This window comes from Larus michahellis, chromosome 6 (genome assembly GCF_964199755.1).
Source record: "Larus michahellis chromosome 6, bLarMic1.1, whole genome shotgun sequence".
Taxonomy (NCBI): Eukaryota; Metazoa; Chordata; class Aves; order Charadriiformes; family Laridae; genus Larus; species Larus michahellis.
The window spans coordinates 719,397-737,967 of NC_133901.1; the positions used below are offsets into that span (position 1 = coordinate 719,397).

Below are 18,571 nucleotides of genomic sequence, written 5' to 3' on the forward strand. Positions count from 1 at the left end.
GCTGTCCTGGTGGTCTTGGCTGCTTTTCTGCACTGCCAGTGCCCCGGTGGTTGGCTGCGGGGAGAAAAAGAACAATGCGGTGCTCTGGATGTTAGCAAGAATCAGGGGTACTGTCACACTGGAGGTGACTCAGTGTGTCACATTCCCTTCTTAATATCCAGAGATTTCTTTTCCAGCACTCGTGCTGCTGCTGGAGGGCAATGGCACAAAGATTGTGCCTGTGCATCCCCCTCTCTCAGCGCTTGCATGTGCCGTGGTGATCATGGTGTTTAGGGGTTTGGGAGAATGGTGGCCTGACATGCCCAGTTATGGATTGCAACCTTCTCTGGGTTACCCGGTATCTCTCATCTGTTCCTTTTGCATTTACTCGTCTTTCATTTTCTTCCCCTGGCTCTTCAAGCCAAGAGCTATGTCTTGGGTATGTTTCACACAGAAAAGCTGTTGGCCTCACTTGGGTCTTTAGGTATTTCCATGATAAAGACTGGAATAACTTTGCATCCAAGCCTAAACCCTGGATCTAGCTGCTCTTTACCCCTCTGCCAGTTACAAATTGGTAACTTTGGGAAGCTGTTTGTTGATCTTGCCAAGCAGATGCCTGGCAGGACAGAAATGCCTTCTGTTCTTGCTGATGTGCACTTAGCTGCAGAGGTCAAGAGAGCCAGGTAAAATAAACCCTGCAGGTGCAGCAGCAAGTCCTGCCCACTGCTTGGCCTCTGAAGGTTCCACTCATCTCCTGATCTCTTGGGCAGCGTCTCTAATTCAGCAGTGATTGAGATGGCTTTTTTTTTTTTTTTTTTTTAAATAATGATGGTAATGGTCCTTGATTAGCCCTGGATGTCTATACAGCTTTGAAATGGCAACAGAAGTTCTTTGTGAGGTTGCTTTCTGACCTTCGCTATACTCGCTCCTGCTTTTGGCAGCTCGTGTGGGAGTAGATGTGCACCAACAGTGGCAGAGTTCCTGTTTCCCACTGCTGAAGGTGACCAAAAATGTTTTGCTCGTCAGTTAAGAAATCACTTTAAGCAGATCAGTGTAATGAGATTCTGAAGCCATATGGCACTGGAATTAGTGCCTTCTAGTGCAGTGACTGCATGCTATAATTCTAACGGTGCTGTATGCTACAAGTAATTTCAAGAGCAGAGAGATTTTTTCTTCTGCTCATTCCTTTAACTCCTTGGGGCTTAAAACAATGCCTGGGATGTAGCCCTTTATTAAAAAAGGAGGAGGAGGGAATCTTGGTCTGCTTTTTATTAGTTGGAAGAAAATAGATGGAAGTTAATAGAAAAGACTATTTTCCATTTCCTAGCTGAACAGTGGAATGGATGTTACCTGTAACAGCACTAAGTGTGTTCTGAAAATAAACCTTCACGTCAAGCTGCTGAAATGCCTTGTGGCTTGTCAGATTCATGATTGGGATAGTGGGGAAGGCAGAAAGAAGGTCATGGATCTGTATGCAGAAGGAATGGTGTGTTTCAGCACAGCTATGGAAGAATGGGTCAAACTTCAGATAATGCATCACATAAAAAATAGGAAAATGTGAAGCTGGAGGTTCAGGAATGAAACATTGATTTATTTTTTCCTGTAGCTTCTATGTACATCAATCTTAATAGCAGCGCTGAATTTAGATTACTTATTTCTCAGCTGTGTAGAGTACTACCCAGAGGTGCGGGGAGCTGCTGGTCTTCATGGATAGATTAGGTGTCTCTTGCTTATCTCACTGGGGTGGGGTTTTTTGTTGCTGTGTTTTAAAATCATTTGTGGATAGGAGAGGAAATTTTTGAGTCTTGTCTACTAAACTTTCTTGATGGTTCTTACAAGTGCCTGTTGGAAGGAGAGGTCTGTTTCCCCTCAATTGTTTTAGTGATATTGTGTGGGAAGTTGCCCAGGGAGTGTTGTACGTTATTTTCTAGCTGCCTCACTTAGACCTGCAGGAGAAGCAGACCTCTCGCCCTTCTTTCTCTGACACATAAATGCTGTGCCCAAACTCAATTGTTGACTCTTCACAAGAAATTACATCCATGGTGCCCAGCATAATGGAGATCCAATGTATTTGTTGCATGTTTCATCTTTAGCAGTGATACCAACCATCGGAGCACTGCTTTTTGGGGCAAAGCATATTATTTCATGAGGAGATATATAGGGCTTAAACTGGTTTAACTGAGTTGACTTTAAATCTGTGGCAGTCCTCTGGCCACACGGTAATGACAGCAAGCACCCTCCAGCAAGCTCCAATTCCAAGGTGAACCAGTATTTCTAATGAAACTAGGAGCTACTGCAGTTCGTCAGGCTGTTTTGGTTAATGACATCTGAGGATATCTGGGTGGTTGGTTGGATTTTGTTTAGATTTTTTTTTTCCATTTCTGATGACAGTTTCTTACATTTATTTACTTGCTTATTCATTGACAGCTCAACACAGATGATGTTGCTAGGCAATGCTGCCAATTCACGAGCTGAAAATGTCCTCTTCCTTAGCTTTTCCAAACATTTCTCTACGGTTGTCTGGAGCAGCAGGAAAGTAACTCCCTTCCATTCTGTGTTATTTATGGAGAAGAGCCAAGGAGGCATGCTTGCCATTTTCTCTACCTGCTCCCTCCACTATACTCTTCTGCATGCGAAGAACAGTACCTTGCTTTCAGCCAGACTGATACCCTTTAGCTAACGGGAAAATTGGGAAGAATCAATTACCCACACTGAGTGCATGTTTGGTAACACGTTACACAGAAGCATTCCTGCACGCCAGCCCTTGCCGCAGCTCCTGTGCACCTACATCCAGGGCAGTACAGCAGAGGTAGTTTGTGTAGTAGGAAACAGCACAGGTCTCCTAGTGCTCCGTGTTAGGGGTTTCTGATACGTGCCAGGAGAAGCTAGCCCAGCTGGTTGTGAAATTTGAATTAAATGAAACTTTCAGCAGAATAAACAGATCCTTCGGTGCGTCCATCCATCCTAGTCCTTGCAGCACAGCGCTCGGTCCCTGAGGGAGACCTTATGTGCCCTGTTGCTAAATGTGTAGCAGCTACAGTCAGCTTATTTTTGTCTGGAGCTGGGTGGTGGCAGCAGTACCCTGGGCATCAGGGATGTGTGTTTAGCATTGTAACGGATCAGTGTTTCCTAGGGAAAGACTGAGACTTTGATGATTTTAGTTAGTTTCCCTGGTGTGTGCTGTGGCTACCCATGCTTCGAAAGCTCACACCTAGGGCAGATTTCTGCTTGCATCCCACTTCCAGCATCGTCTCCCCCTTGGAACGGAGTGTCTCACAGATCCTCCCGTTGCTAAGCCACGTGGATACCGGTGGGAACATCGTATGCAAGGGAGAATGACAGACAGAAGTGTATTGTCACAACTGCTGGATCCTCCTCCATTGTATGTCTATGTATGTGCAAAGTTGAAGTGCAATTATTCTGTATATGTCAGACATACGCATGAACATATTGTCAGAAAAGCTTATTTTTCCAAGGTACATCATGTTTGCTTTTGTATGGAAGGACACCTTGAGTCCTTGTAATGAAAGAAAAGAGGACGGAAGAAAGGCTTTAAGATAAAGCTGCTGGGTTATGTTTCTAGTTTTCTTATCTCGTGATGAAAGTTTTCTACAAATTAATTCTGCCTTCTGTGCCACTGCTCTCCCTATCTGCAAAATATTGCAGTCCCCTGGGGATTTCTCTATGGAAGCTCTAATAAATATTTTACAAATGCTAATTAATCAGGTCACCCAACAGCTCAGTACATCATTGTCCTCACTTTGCAGGCAGGGTTTTGGCAAAGGCAAAGAGCAGGAGGATGACCAGCTCCGTGCCATGCAGCAAATTTGGGGGGAAAGGGAGTACAAATCTTTAAAAGTGGAGATCCCCTTTATAGCTTCCTTTCATCCAAAGGAGTGGTCCTGAGACTCACTGCTTCCCAGGCAGCTGTTATACTGCGTGGTCAGTTTGTGCGTGCTGGGTTAGGGAGCTGAAGCAGCTCGCTGTGTGGTTGGGGAGCAGCGGAGCTGGCAGGGGAGAAGCTGCAGAGGATTGTGGAATGGGGAAGAAGTAGGGCTGAGTTGACTTCTGTATGCTTCAGCTTACAGGCATTCGTGCCAGTCCCTCTAGTTATCCACTGTTTTAGTAATGGCATCATGTGAGGCTTTTTTCTCCTGGGCATCTTTGTCCCATCTTTGTTAGTGCTCTGATTTGTATTAATTAGTCTTCTCCTTTCCCAGTCCCTGTCTAAGGCTCAGCTGTGATCTGAGAGGGCCATGAGCTGAACAGCACTGGATGCAAGTATGTGAAGTGCCAACAGGTGGTAGTGCTTGAGGCAGAGGGAGGCAAAGACCCTCCTGGCCTGCGTGTAAGACCCTTGCAGGAAGCTAGTTCTGTGCTCAGGTCCCTGCAGCTGAGCGCTGGGTTGCAGCTCAGCCCTGATTCGTGAGGTGCTCATTGTACGCTCTGCACTGTCACCAGTGCTGGCCTTGTGCCTGTTACACAGCTCCTGTGCAGTCCCTCCCCATCCCAGGGAAGGCTCCTTCTAATTTCACTGCATCAGGACTGAGTGCTCTCTGCGCGCAGCTCCCCAAGTGCTGGTTTCTTCACAATGCTTTCTGATTGGTGATTTGTATTACACTAATTGTTAAAAGGGAAAAAAGTCAACTTAAACATCCAGCACCTTCAAAGAGAGATTTCTAAATGTATGTTTCGGATCTCTCATTTTGGTGTCAGACTGATGGATCCAACTTCTTTTTTAAAAATTTTGGGTTGGGGGTTGCACGGCTAGTAGAGCTTGTCTGCCAGCAATATTTCCCTTTTGTCCTCCATTTGCTACTCTGTTCATTTAGATTATCAGATTTTATGAGCAGCGACCGTGCACAGCGGCAGAGGGCTTTTCTGTGCAGTTGCAGCCTCCCAGTACCACTGCCAGACATATGAGTAATTGGTTGAGCAGCTCTGCAGAGCAGTCTCCTTGCACCGTCCAAGCTGAAATGCCGAAGTAAAAAAAAATCCATTCTCAGTGATGAAGAATCATAAATTCATAAGACCGAAAGGGACAAAAAATCATGAAGAAAAACCTTTTCTTAAAGAAAAATTCTTTGTGGTGATATCTGGCATGCTTTTTAAGAGTCATTCTGCAATCTTGCAATGTGCTTCTGGGATCTCTCTTCATTGTCGCTTATAAGAACTTTAAATTAATGATAAGGAAGCCATTCAGGGCATGGGCTGTGCTGAGGTTCACAGCTTTCATTCTGAATGAGGGAATAAAGTAAACTGATATTGAAAGCAAGGAGGGAGAAACAAACCCAGTCAGTAAGCCTATAAAAGTCTTAGCCAATTGCAATGGCGAACATCCTGCTGGCGGGGGTGACCTTGAATGAACTAAGTGGGATAAAGTCACCAGCCTGGACTGACGGCTGAAGAATCAGGCTGGATTCCAGCAAACTGAGAGAGCGGATTCCTGACAAGAGTCTCCTGAGCTGTGGCAATGGCTTCTCGGTGTCGGAAATGTGGACAACAGGTGCCCAGGAATCCACCTTTCACTGCTGTCCGGATAACAGAAGGAGAAATGAAATCTTACCATGATTTTATAGGAGGATGCATTAGGCTGGAGCGCATGGCAAACAAAGGTATGTGCGGCATCTTTAAAAGAAAGAGCATCTTCCTGTAGTTGTAGCTGCATTGCATTCCTAGGAGGCTTGCAAAAAGAGATTATTTTTCTAATTCTTTCTCTGAGGATTCAGTGGTAAATAAAGACAACTGGCTGGATTTGGATGTTGACTTAGGTATGAGTGCATCATTTGACTTGGCTGTGTATTTCTGGGATATTTGCAGTGATTTGACCTAGAGGAGGTTAAAATGAATGCTAGACTTATTCTGAATAAATGTTTATTTCATTCCGGTATTAGACACAGGTTTGTGTATATGTCTGGAGCAGGTATTTGCTGCACATGTAAAATACCTTTTTGAAATGAATGTGAGGAGATGAGGCAGTGGGCATGATGACCCAGCTGACCCTGTGCTCCTAAATTACTGGGTAGAAGATCAATACCTTTCTCACTGTAAAGATTCTGGTTTCACTGTACTCCTAACAGAAACTTGGAGGAGCAAGCTTTTTGTGCTGCGTGTGAGTCAGTCTGGCTACAGGGCAGTATTCCACTCTCAGTGGGTTGCTAGTATAAGATGCTGGTATCCTGGCAGTTCGTCCTAATTGCATGTTAACTCTGAAGTGGAGTGATGGCAGTTGAAATCTAGGCTGTTGACTGTTTAGTCGTATATCAAGACTGCTGAATCATAGAATGCTTTTTCTCTATGTGTCATTCGAGAGAAAGATTAACCAAGGAGCCCTTTGGCTTCATCTGCTCTGTTAACTTGAATAAATACTTAGCAAACCTCAAATCCAGAAATGTACAACATGTTCACTAATACGTGATAAAAAGATCCCCAAAAGCATGCAATATTATTGTACTTTCAAGTTGAATTGCTTCAGCAAAGAGAGTTGCATTCAATCTGGTAAATCGAGAATATTCTGCAGAAAAAGAGGTGCACCAGAAGCAGGTCATCTGCTGGCAGCTACTGCTCACAAACTGGGGTTTGTAGATGCTCTTTAATAGAGCTCTAGTGCACAGTGCCAGGGTTTGAAAACTGCAAAGCCTGTACCTCTGCTTCTGTTGGCCATCTATCCATGCTGATTTTTGGGCTCAGTGCCTACCTATGCGTTGTTGTATTTGGCTGACCTTTCGGTAACACTGATGTTTCCAGTTGCACTCTGTAATGAGGCATTCCGAGTTCAGCGTAGCATGGCAGCAATGTCTGGTATCTGAGTAAAAAACGGAACAGAATTAATGGCAGTTCCTTCCTGAATCTTTGATCGGGGCTTCCAGGTTGCCTACGGCTCTGCGGGTCCATGGGCCTGCTGGAGGCAGAGCTCAGGCATCTGCTGTTCTGTTTCTTCCTGTAGGCAGAGAGGGGAAGACACCGGTAAGAGCTTTGCCATGGTTACCGTTCCCAGGGAAACACCTTCCCTGCCGCTCGCTCGTGTTGAGAGATGACCTGGCATAGTATTATGGGCGGAAATCCCTTGGAAAATCATTTTCTTCTGGAGAACAGATAGTGTGTCAACCAGTCTGAGCCTGTTGCCGTTTTGTGAGGCAGAATGCATCTTTGCTGCTTTTGTTTTAAATTCTGTCAAAGAGGCCACAGTAGGGGCAGCAGTTAGGTTATGGCTAGGGACAAGGTGCCTTCAGGTGCACGCATTAGAGCTGTGAGAGCTGTGAGAATACGCCAGTGAGAACTTGGCATGGGCCAGTCATGTTAGAAGGGGGCTAAGGAGCTGGCAGGGTGGCACAGGAATTCATAACACCACCACCTGGCTTCTTTTCTCCTGCCCTGAACTGACTCTGACCTCGTCTTGTTTTGGCCTTGGTTTTATTATCTGTAAAGCAGAAGCAGTGGGGAATTACCTGCCTCCATAAAGAGTGGATCCTTATGATGTAGCTATGACTATCCTTTGAAGATGAGACCAGTTTCCCTTTGCAGTAAGTGCTACATAAACACAGGGGAAGAACGATGATCTGTCCCGGAGAACTCGGGCTCTGCCTGCCCCGTCTTGCTAGTCCTTTGCTACTAGCAAAGACTCGCTGACAAACTCCGGGGGTGGACGTGTGCCTTTTTCTCAGGCTGGCTGTGTCTGACCACAGTGGCAATGCAGCATCACGGGTCTCTGGTGTGCTCTGACTTGACTCTCACTTAGGGGTACCCTTTCTGCAATGTAGAGATGCAGCTGGAGCCTTGTTGAGGGCTAATTGGCTAGTGCCTACTCAGGACTTCAGGCAGGCCAAAGTATGAAGCTTTTTTCACATACAGACCACATCTGTGAAGCCCTGTAAATATTCTGTGGCAATTTTATCTCTTGTACTAAATATCATAACTAGAAGAGACAGAAGGCACACAAGTAACTACAGCAGAAATAGAGGCCGTGTGGTTGCAGTCAGGCCTGCAGTGGCCCGCAGGTAGCCTACCCTTGATCAGCAGTACCCCGTAGCAAGCAGTGCTGTGCCAAGCTAATCCAGTTCCTGGATCATGCAAGTTCAAGGCTTCTTTTGAATCAGTGTGATTTGTTTTGATGAGCGGTTAAGAGTGTGGTTCATGTGAAGAGATGAAAATAGCGAACGCTTACAAAAAGAGGGTGCTGCTGTGGGGGCAGTTGAAGGGCACTTTCCCTATGGTGACGTGATGACTGCTCAGAGCTCCGCAGCCCTGGCTCCCTGCAACAGGACCTTGCTGTATGAGCTGCCCTAAGGGTGCTGAAGTCCCCTCTGGGGTCTGATGTACAAATGGTGCTGTTCTGAGTACCAGAGTGTGACCTTGAGCCTCTCTGGGAGCTGCAGCTCCAAGCTGCTATAAGTGACAACCAGGGGAAAGGAGCCCCTAAAAGCCAGGTCAGAAACGTGGCAGGGACTCCAGTCCAGAGCTGCTGCTCCTTGTGGTGCTCTCAGTTCCTCACAAAAGAGATGCTGAAGCTGAAAGCAAAGCATAGTCTCTTGTCATGAAATACATCATTCTTGGACAGTGGCTCCTGTGCCTTTTCAGCACTGACATGACTATTCATGTCACCCAGCTGCTGGTTCACATCTCTTGTGCTTGAGGACACCTCCTGCTAAAAGGGCCCCTTCTGTCCCCAGATGCTCTTAATTAGCCTGCCTTGTGGTGATGCGTGAGTCCCCCAATGGGACCACACAGATATTGGGGCTTAACACGGATGGATGAGCGTTGGCTGATTAGACTATATTTCTGCATGCTGTGGAGCTTGAGCCTGCATGCAAATTTCATATTTTTAAGTGAATAAATGTGTGGGTTTTATCTGTGCTCAAGGCTGGTGGCTGTGTAAAACAGGGTAATGAATCTGCAGATGCTAAGGAGTACGCACTTATTACTGAGGCTATTCAGGATTTTGCTGTTGCTGCAAAACCAGGCAAGATCCTGCCCGCCAGCAGGATGGGGACCTGTCCTTTTTGCTAACAGAGTATTTCTGATTCTGTCCTTCTGTAGGACAGAGGAATGCTGCAGTTCTGTCTGTCCTGCAATCATGGGCGCTTGTTCTTGGTCCTACTGCTGTGTCTCTCTTGCTGCTGGAAATGAAGAGCAGTTCAGGGAGGAAGAGGGGCTGAAGTACTGGAAATGGTTTTAGAGCACTTAAGGATTTAAAGATCAAAACCAGCTTCTATGGCACGATCTGCAGAAGGAAATCTCATCTGAATGAGATCAGGCTGAAATTTCTCGGATGTTTTGAGGATTCTTCACCTTCAATAGTGAAATAAATGAGAAATGCTTTCCTTTCCCACACGGCTGAACTCTCTATAAAGGTGCTGGTTACTGGGGAAAGTGGCTCTTTCGTGTGAAGCCTGAAAGTGTAAGTGGAAGGTATTTCTGAACCCCTTGAGACTCAGTCACAGTGCCTCCTCCTGTATTGCTCAGATTTTTTCTTGGTTTGTTTGCATTCAATATCTATGCTCCTCTTTAATGTAAAATGCTACCTAGGGAACCTGGGATAATTTTTTTCAGCTGGCTCTCACTGCAAAGAAAATAGCTAAAATAAAATATTCTGTTTTCCATAGAGGTTCTCCCAAGAAAAAATCATCATTATCTTAGATGCTGGTGTCTCTTTTCAGCTGTTCCCATTGATATGCAGCCTGCTCTGCTGCTATTGAACAATGCTGAACCCTGTTCACCTAATCGGAAAAGTCCAGAGAACGATGATGGAATTAGGGAAGGCATAGCTTGAGTTCCATTTAAAAAGAGTTTTTAGAGATAAGTAGTACTGAGACGATCAGGAGAACAAATTCTCAGAGGGCAGGTTACAGCAGATGCCTTCTGGGTATTTGTTTTTCTCTTCCTCCTGTGATACCAGAACAAGAAACAACTCAGTGAAACGGAATAGCATTAAACACGGATAGACAGATTGCTGTAATTGGTAATGTTTTGTTAACTTGTGGGACTTATTACCACAAGATAACAGCTCAGTTTGCTTTTTTTGTATTGCCTAAATTGTAGTGTAAGCCAGGGAGAAGATTTCAGGGGAAATGGTGATGAATGTGCTGGGAGGTTGGAGAGCATCTGTGCGGGGCTCTCACCCTGGTTATGCCCACGGAGCTTTATTCTCCAATTTCAGCCAGTTCTGCTGCTTCAAGCCCCACTTAAAGACCCACTTCTGTTGTGATAATATGTTGATCTTGTGTACAAATTGTGCTGCTTCTTTATTATCTGAATCTTGCTGTGGATTAGCCTGCCCGGTGAGGTTTCTAAGTCATCGACTCTCCTTCTTCACCACCTGGTCAGTATCCAGTAGAATTACTGGTGCTCAAGTATAAAAGAATCATAAATTGGTTGTAGCAGCCCAGCTCCTATGTATGAATATTTGGACAATGCCAGGTGTCTTGTTGCACAAATTTCTGATCCTATTAGTTCGTTCCATTTCTCAAGGGCAAAAAAAAAATCGTCCAGGCTTCTACAACAGACAAGAATATTGACCAAACATTTATTTTTTCACCTTTTTCTAAGCCAGGATGTCTCAGCAACTTTGTTCTCCACAGAGACAGCCCTTTATTTGTATTCAGACCCTGTTCCTGTGAGTCATTAAACTGGGGATTGCTGAGCTCAGGCTATTTGTCTAAACTCTTGAGTCACCGCCTGATACAGTATCCTGCTGTGGGGGCCCCCTAGGGAGCAAGGGTCTACATGACTGAAGATCTGATTATAAAATTGGGATACTGTTAATTGGTAAGGTAATCCTCCGCTAGCACTGGGAAAAGCTGAGGTGAGACGGGAAGAGGTAAAGGAATGGGACGCTCTGTTTCATTTTCCCTTGACTTTACTGCTGGACTCCATAAGGGAGATCTGACAGAGCAAGGACAAAATTGGGGGCAAATATCAAATTTTTAAATCAAAACCACAATAAGAATGAATGGGCTGGAAATCAAAGTGAGAGCTTTGAAACACAAGCCAATTTGTTTGTGTTAGGCCAGCTCCAGGGGAAGCAATGGATTTGCAGTTGCCTGGAGTCCTTAACATAAGGTTAAAGAGCTTTCTAAAATGCTGGTTTAATCCAATTTCTGTGAACTTCTTGTGTGTTCAACAAGTCAAACAAGTCAAACAAGTCAAACTCAATGAACCTAGTGGTCGCCCCTGGCCCTGCAGTGAAAGAATCTGGAAAAAGATTCTCTGAGTTTGAGGCGCTTGGGTAAGAGCCATTCCTTGTGTTGCCTTTGGAGATCTGCACCCACAGGTGTGAACACACAAACGTGGGGCATCAGATGCTCAGGGGGTGCAAGTTATTTCAGTGAAACTGGGGTGTATTGTAGCAACTGAGGATCAGGTCCCTGATTTATTTTTTCGAAAAGTAAACTTCTGTATGTATTGCAGATGCTTACCAGTAACAGAACCTGAAACATCAGTAATTATGACTATTCCATATGCTGTATGCTGGTGGGACAGTATTTGGGTAGTAAAAAATATTGTTCCACTGAGGGAGGCACAACTAAGCCTTTTGAGCTTGGCAAAGACATTTTACAGATGCACATGGAAATTACCATTACTAATTATGCAAATGAAAAAATGTCTAACACTTAAATCTAGTTTATGAAACTGAAAGTGCTGTCTGATGAGCTTTCCTTTGACATGCAGTGGACTGAGAGGAATTTCTTGGTGCCCCTTTTATGGTGAGTTCATTCCTCTCCTTGTCTCAGGAGTCGTCAGCCACTTACGTTCACTTGCAGAGCAGCATTTAGTCTTCTAACTCCACAGCTGGATCCGCGACTTCTGCAGCAGCTCTACACACAGGGTTAATGATTTTTAGAGTGTAATCATCTGGCACGTGTATCAGCCACTTACATCCCTGTCAGACTTGTCCATGACACTTCGAAGCTTCTCCCACCGCTGCAGCTGGAGAGGACGGGTCTCGGTAGGGGGTCAGGGGTGCTGCCTGGAGAGGGAGGCGCACTGCGCCCCACCTCGCCTGGGGAGCTGCGCTGAGCCCCTGCCGCGGGGCAGCCACGAGAGATCAGCTGGGGCTCAGCACCTATGGGGCTCTTGTCCATTCACCATGCGCAAGCAGAGCTGGAGCTGAATCTCCCACCCACAGCCTCCCCTCCAAGAGCAAAACGTGTTGGGAATGGGAGACAGATTTTGGTTGCGAATTGGTTAGATGTGGACATTTATAGCAGTCTAGGCAGCGGAGAGTAACATTACACACGCACCACAGCTGACAAATTCATTTGTGAAGCATGCGGTTTGGGAGAGGCTGGGGAAAGAAAGTGCAATGTGAAAACGTAGTATGCATCTTCCTGCTCTCCTGTTCTACCTTTACCCACCTAGTGTCTGTCTGTAACGCTGTACGTCTCTTAAGCTCGCGTATGTATCGCATACCTGGCAGGGTGATGTTCTGCTTTGATTTGGCATTTATCCGTAACTACATATACGATCCTGTTAGTTTTTTTCATGCTGTACTGTAAGCATTATGATAATTTGCGTTGGTTGGCTGATGGGGGAAGGATGGAAACACTGGGTGTGTTATCCCTAAGACAGATCCACTCCAGTAGCCTGTCTGTACAGACGGCTTTGGTCTGCTCCGCATTTTACAAGTGGGGAAAACTGAGGTTGGCTGGTGACCCGCATTCCTCTCCCTGTGCCTCAATTTCCCTGTCTCTAAAATGAATGTCTCTTTTTAGCCTGACTGCTGGCAGGACATGCAGAAGAAATGAGATGTTACTACTGCATCGGACATCCTAGGGGACAGCTGCTCTGCTGCAGCTTGGGTAAACAGTGACTTGTGTCTAAAGTTACTGAGTTGCTGGGGTTTGTGGTGTGGAAGGGACAATCAATAAACCCAGTGCTAAAGCGATGACCCAGTGTTGCTTCAGACAGCTATAGAGGCCATGTTACCACTGTCACACCAACATGAAAACGCCTGTACCTTCTTCATGCGCCACTGCGCAAACTTGTGTCCTGACGTCTTTGTTGAACTAGATATGTAGAACTGGTTACTCCCCAGTTCAAGAGCTATCCTCATGTTTTCAACCAAATCCATAGGTCTCGTGCAGTCTTCTCCTTCATCTTTAAATAACAGTTCTGTGTTTGGGGTGTGGGTGTGCCCTCGGGACAGTACTCCACGACAGCTATTCAGAGCAGCGCTGTTGGTTTTCCTTGGCCCTGAATACTCCACTATTTAAAGCTATTTTAACGAAAGCCCTTTCCATGGCTTAGTCTGAGCAAGTGAATCTGTTTTGCCTCTCGTCGGGATGTGCCTTTATTTGTTTGTGCTGGCTGTGAATGCCTCCAAAGCGTGTAGGGGTGTGAGGGAAGAGCTAGCTCTCCCTTGGGGAGGGTTAAAGCCGGGCTTGGTGCGTGTCAGAGGTCTCTGCTGTGGTTTGCATTGAAGCAGTTACTAAGCAATTTGTGCAGTCTTCTCCAGGAGAGCGTCAGCTCTGTGGTGCCCCGTTGGTTAGATCCAGGACTGCTTCCACAGAAGGCTGCCTCTCTCCATCCCTCCCCTCTGCCTCCTGTGAACTCATTAGCACAGCGGGGCCGCAGAGGAGCCATCCTGCGACACAAGGGAGGGCACGTGCTCGTGAGTGTGTGTGTGTGGGTCTAAAGGGGAGGCATCGTGCTTTGCAGTGTGTTTCTGTTGCTTTTTCTGATGGGCATCTGAACTGGGATGGTGGTGGCAGCTTGGGGAAGGCTGCTGGAGGGGTGGCTGCGTCTGCTCTGGCAGAGGTCGGCTGTGAGCAGTATTCGTCCTGTTGCTGAGATATATATCCAGAGCGGTGCTGGCAGCAGCGATGGCTGCTATGGCTCACTATTTGTCTCCAATGGCAGTAACCAGGGAAATATTTTTGAGCTAACTGGCCTCTGTTCAGGAGTGAGCAAGAAAACAGTCCTTCAGCTCCTGAACCGAGCGGTCCCTCAAAATTACGTGAATAGGCTCTAAAATGATTTTGCTGGATACAACAGTTCAGAGCAGAGCCAGTGGCTGGAATTTTTCTGAGATAGTGTTTCAGCTGTGAAACTGTCTGCTGGCAAGCTCTGGGGAGGAAGGAATGAAGTCTGCCATACAGTCTGCCGTATCTCTCGATTAGATTAGTGTCCAAGTATTGCAGTGAATGGATTTTGGCTTTGCAGTTTGCCACATACGGTTTTTGTTATTCGTGATGGATTTTAACATGACAGTGTGGAAATGTGAAACCTTCTTTTGTTGTGTTCTGTTCTCTGAGCAGAATTTGGGTTCTAGCAATCCAGCGTTGTTGTGAAGCACAGATTTTGGGAAGAAGAAATATTAACTTTTCTCTGGAAAAAATAAGAAACCATCAAGAAGTGTTTCCTACTGAGGAACTAGACAAGGGGCTGTGCCGTGCTACTGTAAATCTGCATTAATTTCTTGAAGCTGTTGCTGAGATTAGACCTCGGCCTTTAATGCCTTTTATTAGGGAAGTTTCTGTTTTGTGGAGAGCGGGATATAACATCCCCCTATAATATCCCAGCGAAGTATTTTGCTGAGCAAATGATGTGGAACGGTGTGTTTCTTTAGCCCTTGCTGATTATGGATAGTTCATAATGTATAAAGAAGACTTGCTAGTAATCTTATCTATCTCTAATGATTTTACAGAAATATCGTAAGAAGTGTCATCATAACAGGATGGGATATGAAGTCACCTAAACTGAACAGTGAGAGTATGTGCTCTAAGAATTTTATATTAGTTTGTACAATGTAGCTTTTATGGGGATTATTAATGAAGGACTCTTAGATGTGTGCATAAATGTATGGTACATTCTGACAATAAGTAGTTGTCGAAATCCTTGAAGTGTGACTACAGATATAAATTTGTAGACACCAATGTATTTTTGCAGAATGTACAAACAGTAAATCAAAATACTGGCTTATTTTCACGTTCTGTCCAGTTTACCTATGTAGAAGAAAGGTTTTGATTTTTATTTTTTTTACTTGCCAATCAATTTTAAGACATTTTCTTTAAAAACAAACACAAAAATCCCAGCTAAATGAGAACATCAAAAGACTGTTTTCCAGAAGTGGTTAAATGGAAAAAGTGTCAAAATCCATTTCTTCACCCAAGGAAATCTATACCAAAATCTTTTGAAGTTGGCTTAGAAAGCTGAAATAAACCCTAGAGGGTGCGCATTAGCAGTACGAGCACTGCACATAATAGTAGGGGGGACCCATCCTGCCTGGGCTGGTGACAGCCTGCTGGCCAATTTGACACAAAGCGAATATTGGATTTTTAAACCATAGATAGGCCTGATTGAGAACTGTCAGCTTCACTACTTCTGAGTCGTGGGGTTCCCCGGGCTCAGATTGTAAGTCTGTATCTGAACTTCCTGGCCATCTGCTATCATTTTAGATTATTACATGTTTAAATGTTTAACAAAACATGTTAGTGCATCCAAGCATGTGTACATTTCCTCTAGTTTCAGTGCAGCCACACATGGACTTAACTTTGCCTAAAGCACGTGCCTGGGGGATCTGCTGAATTAGCAACAACCTGAGAGCCTGGATCTAAAGCCTGGGGGCAGTTCAGGTCTGGATCCAAAATAACTATGGCTCACTTGCATTTCCAATGGAAAGAAGGAGCGTGCTGGACCTTTTGGGACTTAAAAATCACTGTAGGTCCGTCCTTGAAAAGTCCTTGCAGTTTGCTGACATCTGGTGTGGTCTTGAGGGCAAGCTGGAAATTTCCCTTTTATGTAGTGGCAATGATGACCTGCAAATAACCGGGAATTCTGATTCTCCCCAGTGTCCCTGCCTCCTTGATGCCTGCCTGTCTGTGGTCCTTACCTTACATGGATGGCATTCAAATGTCTCCTTTGGAGGTTGCCACAAATGACTGCTTTGAGCCTCTCTGGAATCTTTCATTCAGTAAACATCAAGCACGGGTGTGTGTTAATGGGTTTGCATCTTTCGGGTGGTAGGATTTTCCAGTTACCGCAGTGGCCCAACATACCTACTCGGGAAACTGAAAGTGAGGGGATTCCCAGTTGGGAGGACATGATTTCAGTTCTTTGAGATCAAAAGCTCTGCGTCACCCCCTTCCAAGTCAGACACGGTAAACTCCTAATGCGTACTATGGCTGGCTGTAAAAACAACTTGTTTAACCAAGCCCGTAACCACTCCTGGGGCATGGGAAAACACAACCACAAACAGGTCTTTTCAATCTGTGACCTCCCCACTCCTGTAACTTTGTGTTAGAAGTGAACATCAAATTTAGTCAACAAGATGAACTGAAAAATGCAGTGATCCAAAGTAACTTGAGCAATCTTTGCTGAAAAGCATTTATTCTGATTTTTAAGTCTCACGTGCCTGCAGAGCAAAGCTCAGGTAAAGCTGTCCATCCTGCTGCACAGAGTGCTTTGGAAATACTGATCACGATTTAGCATCACGAAAGGAGAGAACTTCAGAGCAGATCTGCTGTGCAGTAGAAGATCACATCAGGTACCGGTTCAGTTTCTGCCCAAGTCGACACTGAGGGTCACAGGTTTTTGAGCTCTTCAGAGAAAGGTGTGCATTGCTAACCTTTCCCTCTTCCACGGACACTGGTTGGGAAAGCTTGCAAGGCGATTCCGTCCACACCATGCCTAGATCTGTTCCCATCTCAAGGGATCGGAGCATATCGGCAGTGTGTCACTCAAGACAGTTACTCCTAGGCTTGCTTGTCCAGATTTCCACTACGCTAGTGTACAGAAAGTGGGGTTTGCTGTTATAGTTAAAAAAACCACAAACAAAACAAAAAAACAAACCAAAAAACCCCAAACCAATAAGCTTTAAGGGATACCTCCAAACACGAACCAGAGCTACTTAAGTATTCTAGAAGAATCTTCTATCTTTGGAAGTTAGGAAACTTTGCTATGAACCTTGGTTTTAATGAGACTAGGAGTTGCATTTAAACAAATACGCTTTGTAGGTTTTACAGCTGTGCTTGGTTAGCAAATGATCTGAGAGAAAAGATGACACCGGTCACTTACCTATGCTGCATTTTGGCTTTTGCTCTAAGCTGATCGAGGCGTGATTATCTGCTGGAAGAGCTAGTCCTGGCCTTGCCATTTCCCACCCCACGCCTTACTAGCACTTGCACCCTTCCAGCTCCTTCGCAGAGAACTCACCCAGATAAGAAGCAATCCACTAAGAAAAAGAGTGCCTCACTTTATTTACAATAGCTTTTTTTTCCTGGCCTAGTTTTCAGTTGACTCAACGTGGGTTTGCAAAGAAAGGTGGTGGGAATGCACAGAAGAATAAGAGAAAGGATGGGATTTCCTTTCTGTTTATAGCTGGGTTTTTAGTTCCTCTTCAAAGCAATGAATGTGTAGCACAGCCAGCTTGTGTCAGTAACTCGGCTTGCTGTTTCTCTGTCTGGGCTAAAAGAATAAACAAACCTTTTCAGAAAGTAAACAAGAGGCACAAATGGTGAAAAAGAGAAATAAACAGAATTAAAAAAAGAAACCCAAACCAAGAGCTTCTTTCTCTGATGTAATAACTTTAAAGTTCTCTTTGGCCTTCAGGAAGGGAAATGTTTTGCTTAAGAGTTTGCATTGTGAGTTCTGGTGGGACAGAATATTTTCAAATCCCTTAGCCTGGTTGAACCTTATCAGTGAAGACATGCAAATTTGTCCTCCTACTGTGTTTAATTCTTGAAATCTAATTTAGCTCTGCTAGATTAACTGGTGGTGTTCATGGCAAGCAGACACAGGACTTGGGCGAACATTTGAACTGTAGGTACTTTGCAACTTTTGAACTCTGGATTTGTGTGTTGCCTTTTGGTCCTTTTAAAGAAGAATAAGAACACGTAACATTAGGTGTCCTTTCATGCTCTTGAAATGAAAACTCTGGCCTTATGCTTATATGTCTTACTGTCTGACGCTTTTCCATCACATCAGCAATCTGATTTTTCCCCAAATCCACAATTTTGATTTGAATGCTGGGAGGGTCACTTTGAGCCTGCACGGGGCAGAAGGAGGCCGACGTACTCTATGATTTTAGCAAAGATTTTATTTCACTCCCAGCTGTCGCCCTTCCCTGTGAATTACAAATTAGGCTGTCATTAAGAAGAAATGAACTTCGCTCTGGCAATTTGTAACCCCTTATTCCAAGATTAGTGACTTCAGATGGGGGGGTTGAAGCAACCCTCCCCTCTAGTCACCAGGCGGGCAGGCAGTTGTAGCGCTGGGTCACTGAGGAACAAGGAAGCCCCGGTGTCCTGCTGTGGCTGGTTGCCTTTGCTTGTCTTTCATGGAGGAACCGGCACTGCTGCGTCAATCTGCTCCGTGCAGCCCAATCTTTCGCTCCAGCGGGCCGTCTTTCCAACACGGTTGGAAACCAGTCATTGCCATTAGCATGTAAACTAGCTTCTCTCTGCTCAGAGAAGAGAGGAGGGAACAAGATTACGTTCATTGTAGCTTTTACTCCACCGCTGGTGGTGTAGCCGTGAAGGCGGCTGTCCCTGGGCTGCGCTCCAGCCCTGCTGCAGGAATGCCCACAGCTGCAGTGAGAAATAAAATAAGCGAGCGTGTGTGCGGGGAAGCCCAAGCGTGTTTCATTTTTAAGGGA

General features: G+C 45.2%; 1 protein-coding gene across 9 annotated transcripts in view; it reads left to right on the top strand.

Moving 5' to 3' along the window:
• Nucleotides 1-18,571, top strand: part of MCF2L2 (MCF.2 cell line derived transforming sequence-like 2) — a 178,246-nt gene that overhangs the window by 17,134 nt on the left and 142,541 nt on the right. For 4 of the 9 annotated variants that reach the window (XM_074591570.1, XM_074591580.1, XM_074591581.1 and 1 more), the window contains exon 1: nt 4,893-5,594. The exons of 4 other annotated variants lie outside the window; for them this stretch is intronic. In XM_074591570.1, the coding sequence (XP_074447671.1) occupies nt 5,453-5,594 (142 nt within the window). In that variant the 5' untranslated portion in view covers nt 4,893-5,452. Of the gene's footprint in view, nt 1-4,886; nt 5,595-18,571 lie in introns of those variants that run through there. One more of the 9 variants, XM_074591571.1, reaches the window with a different exon arrangement.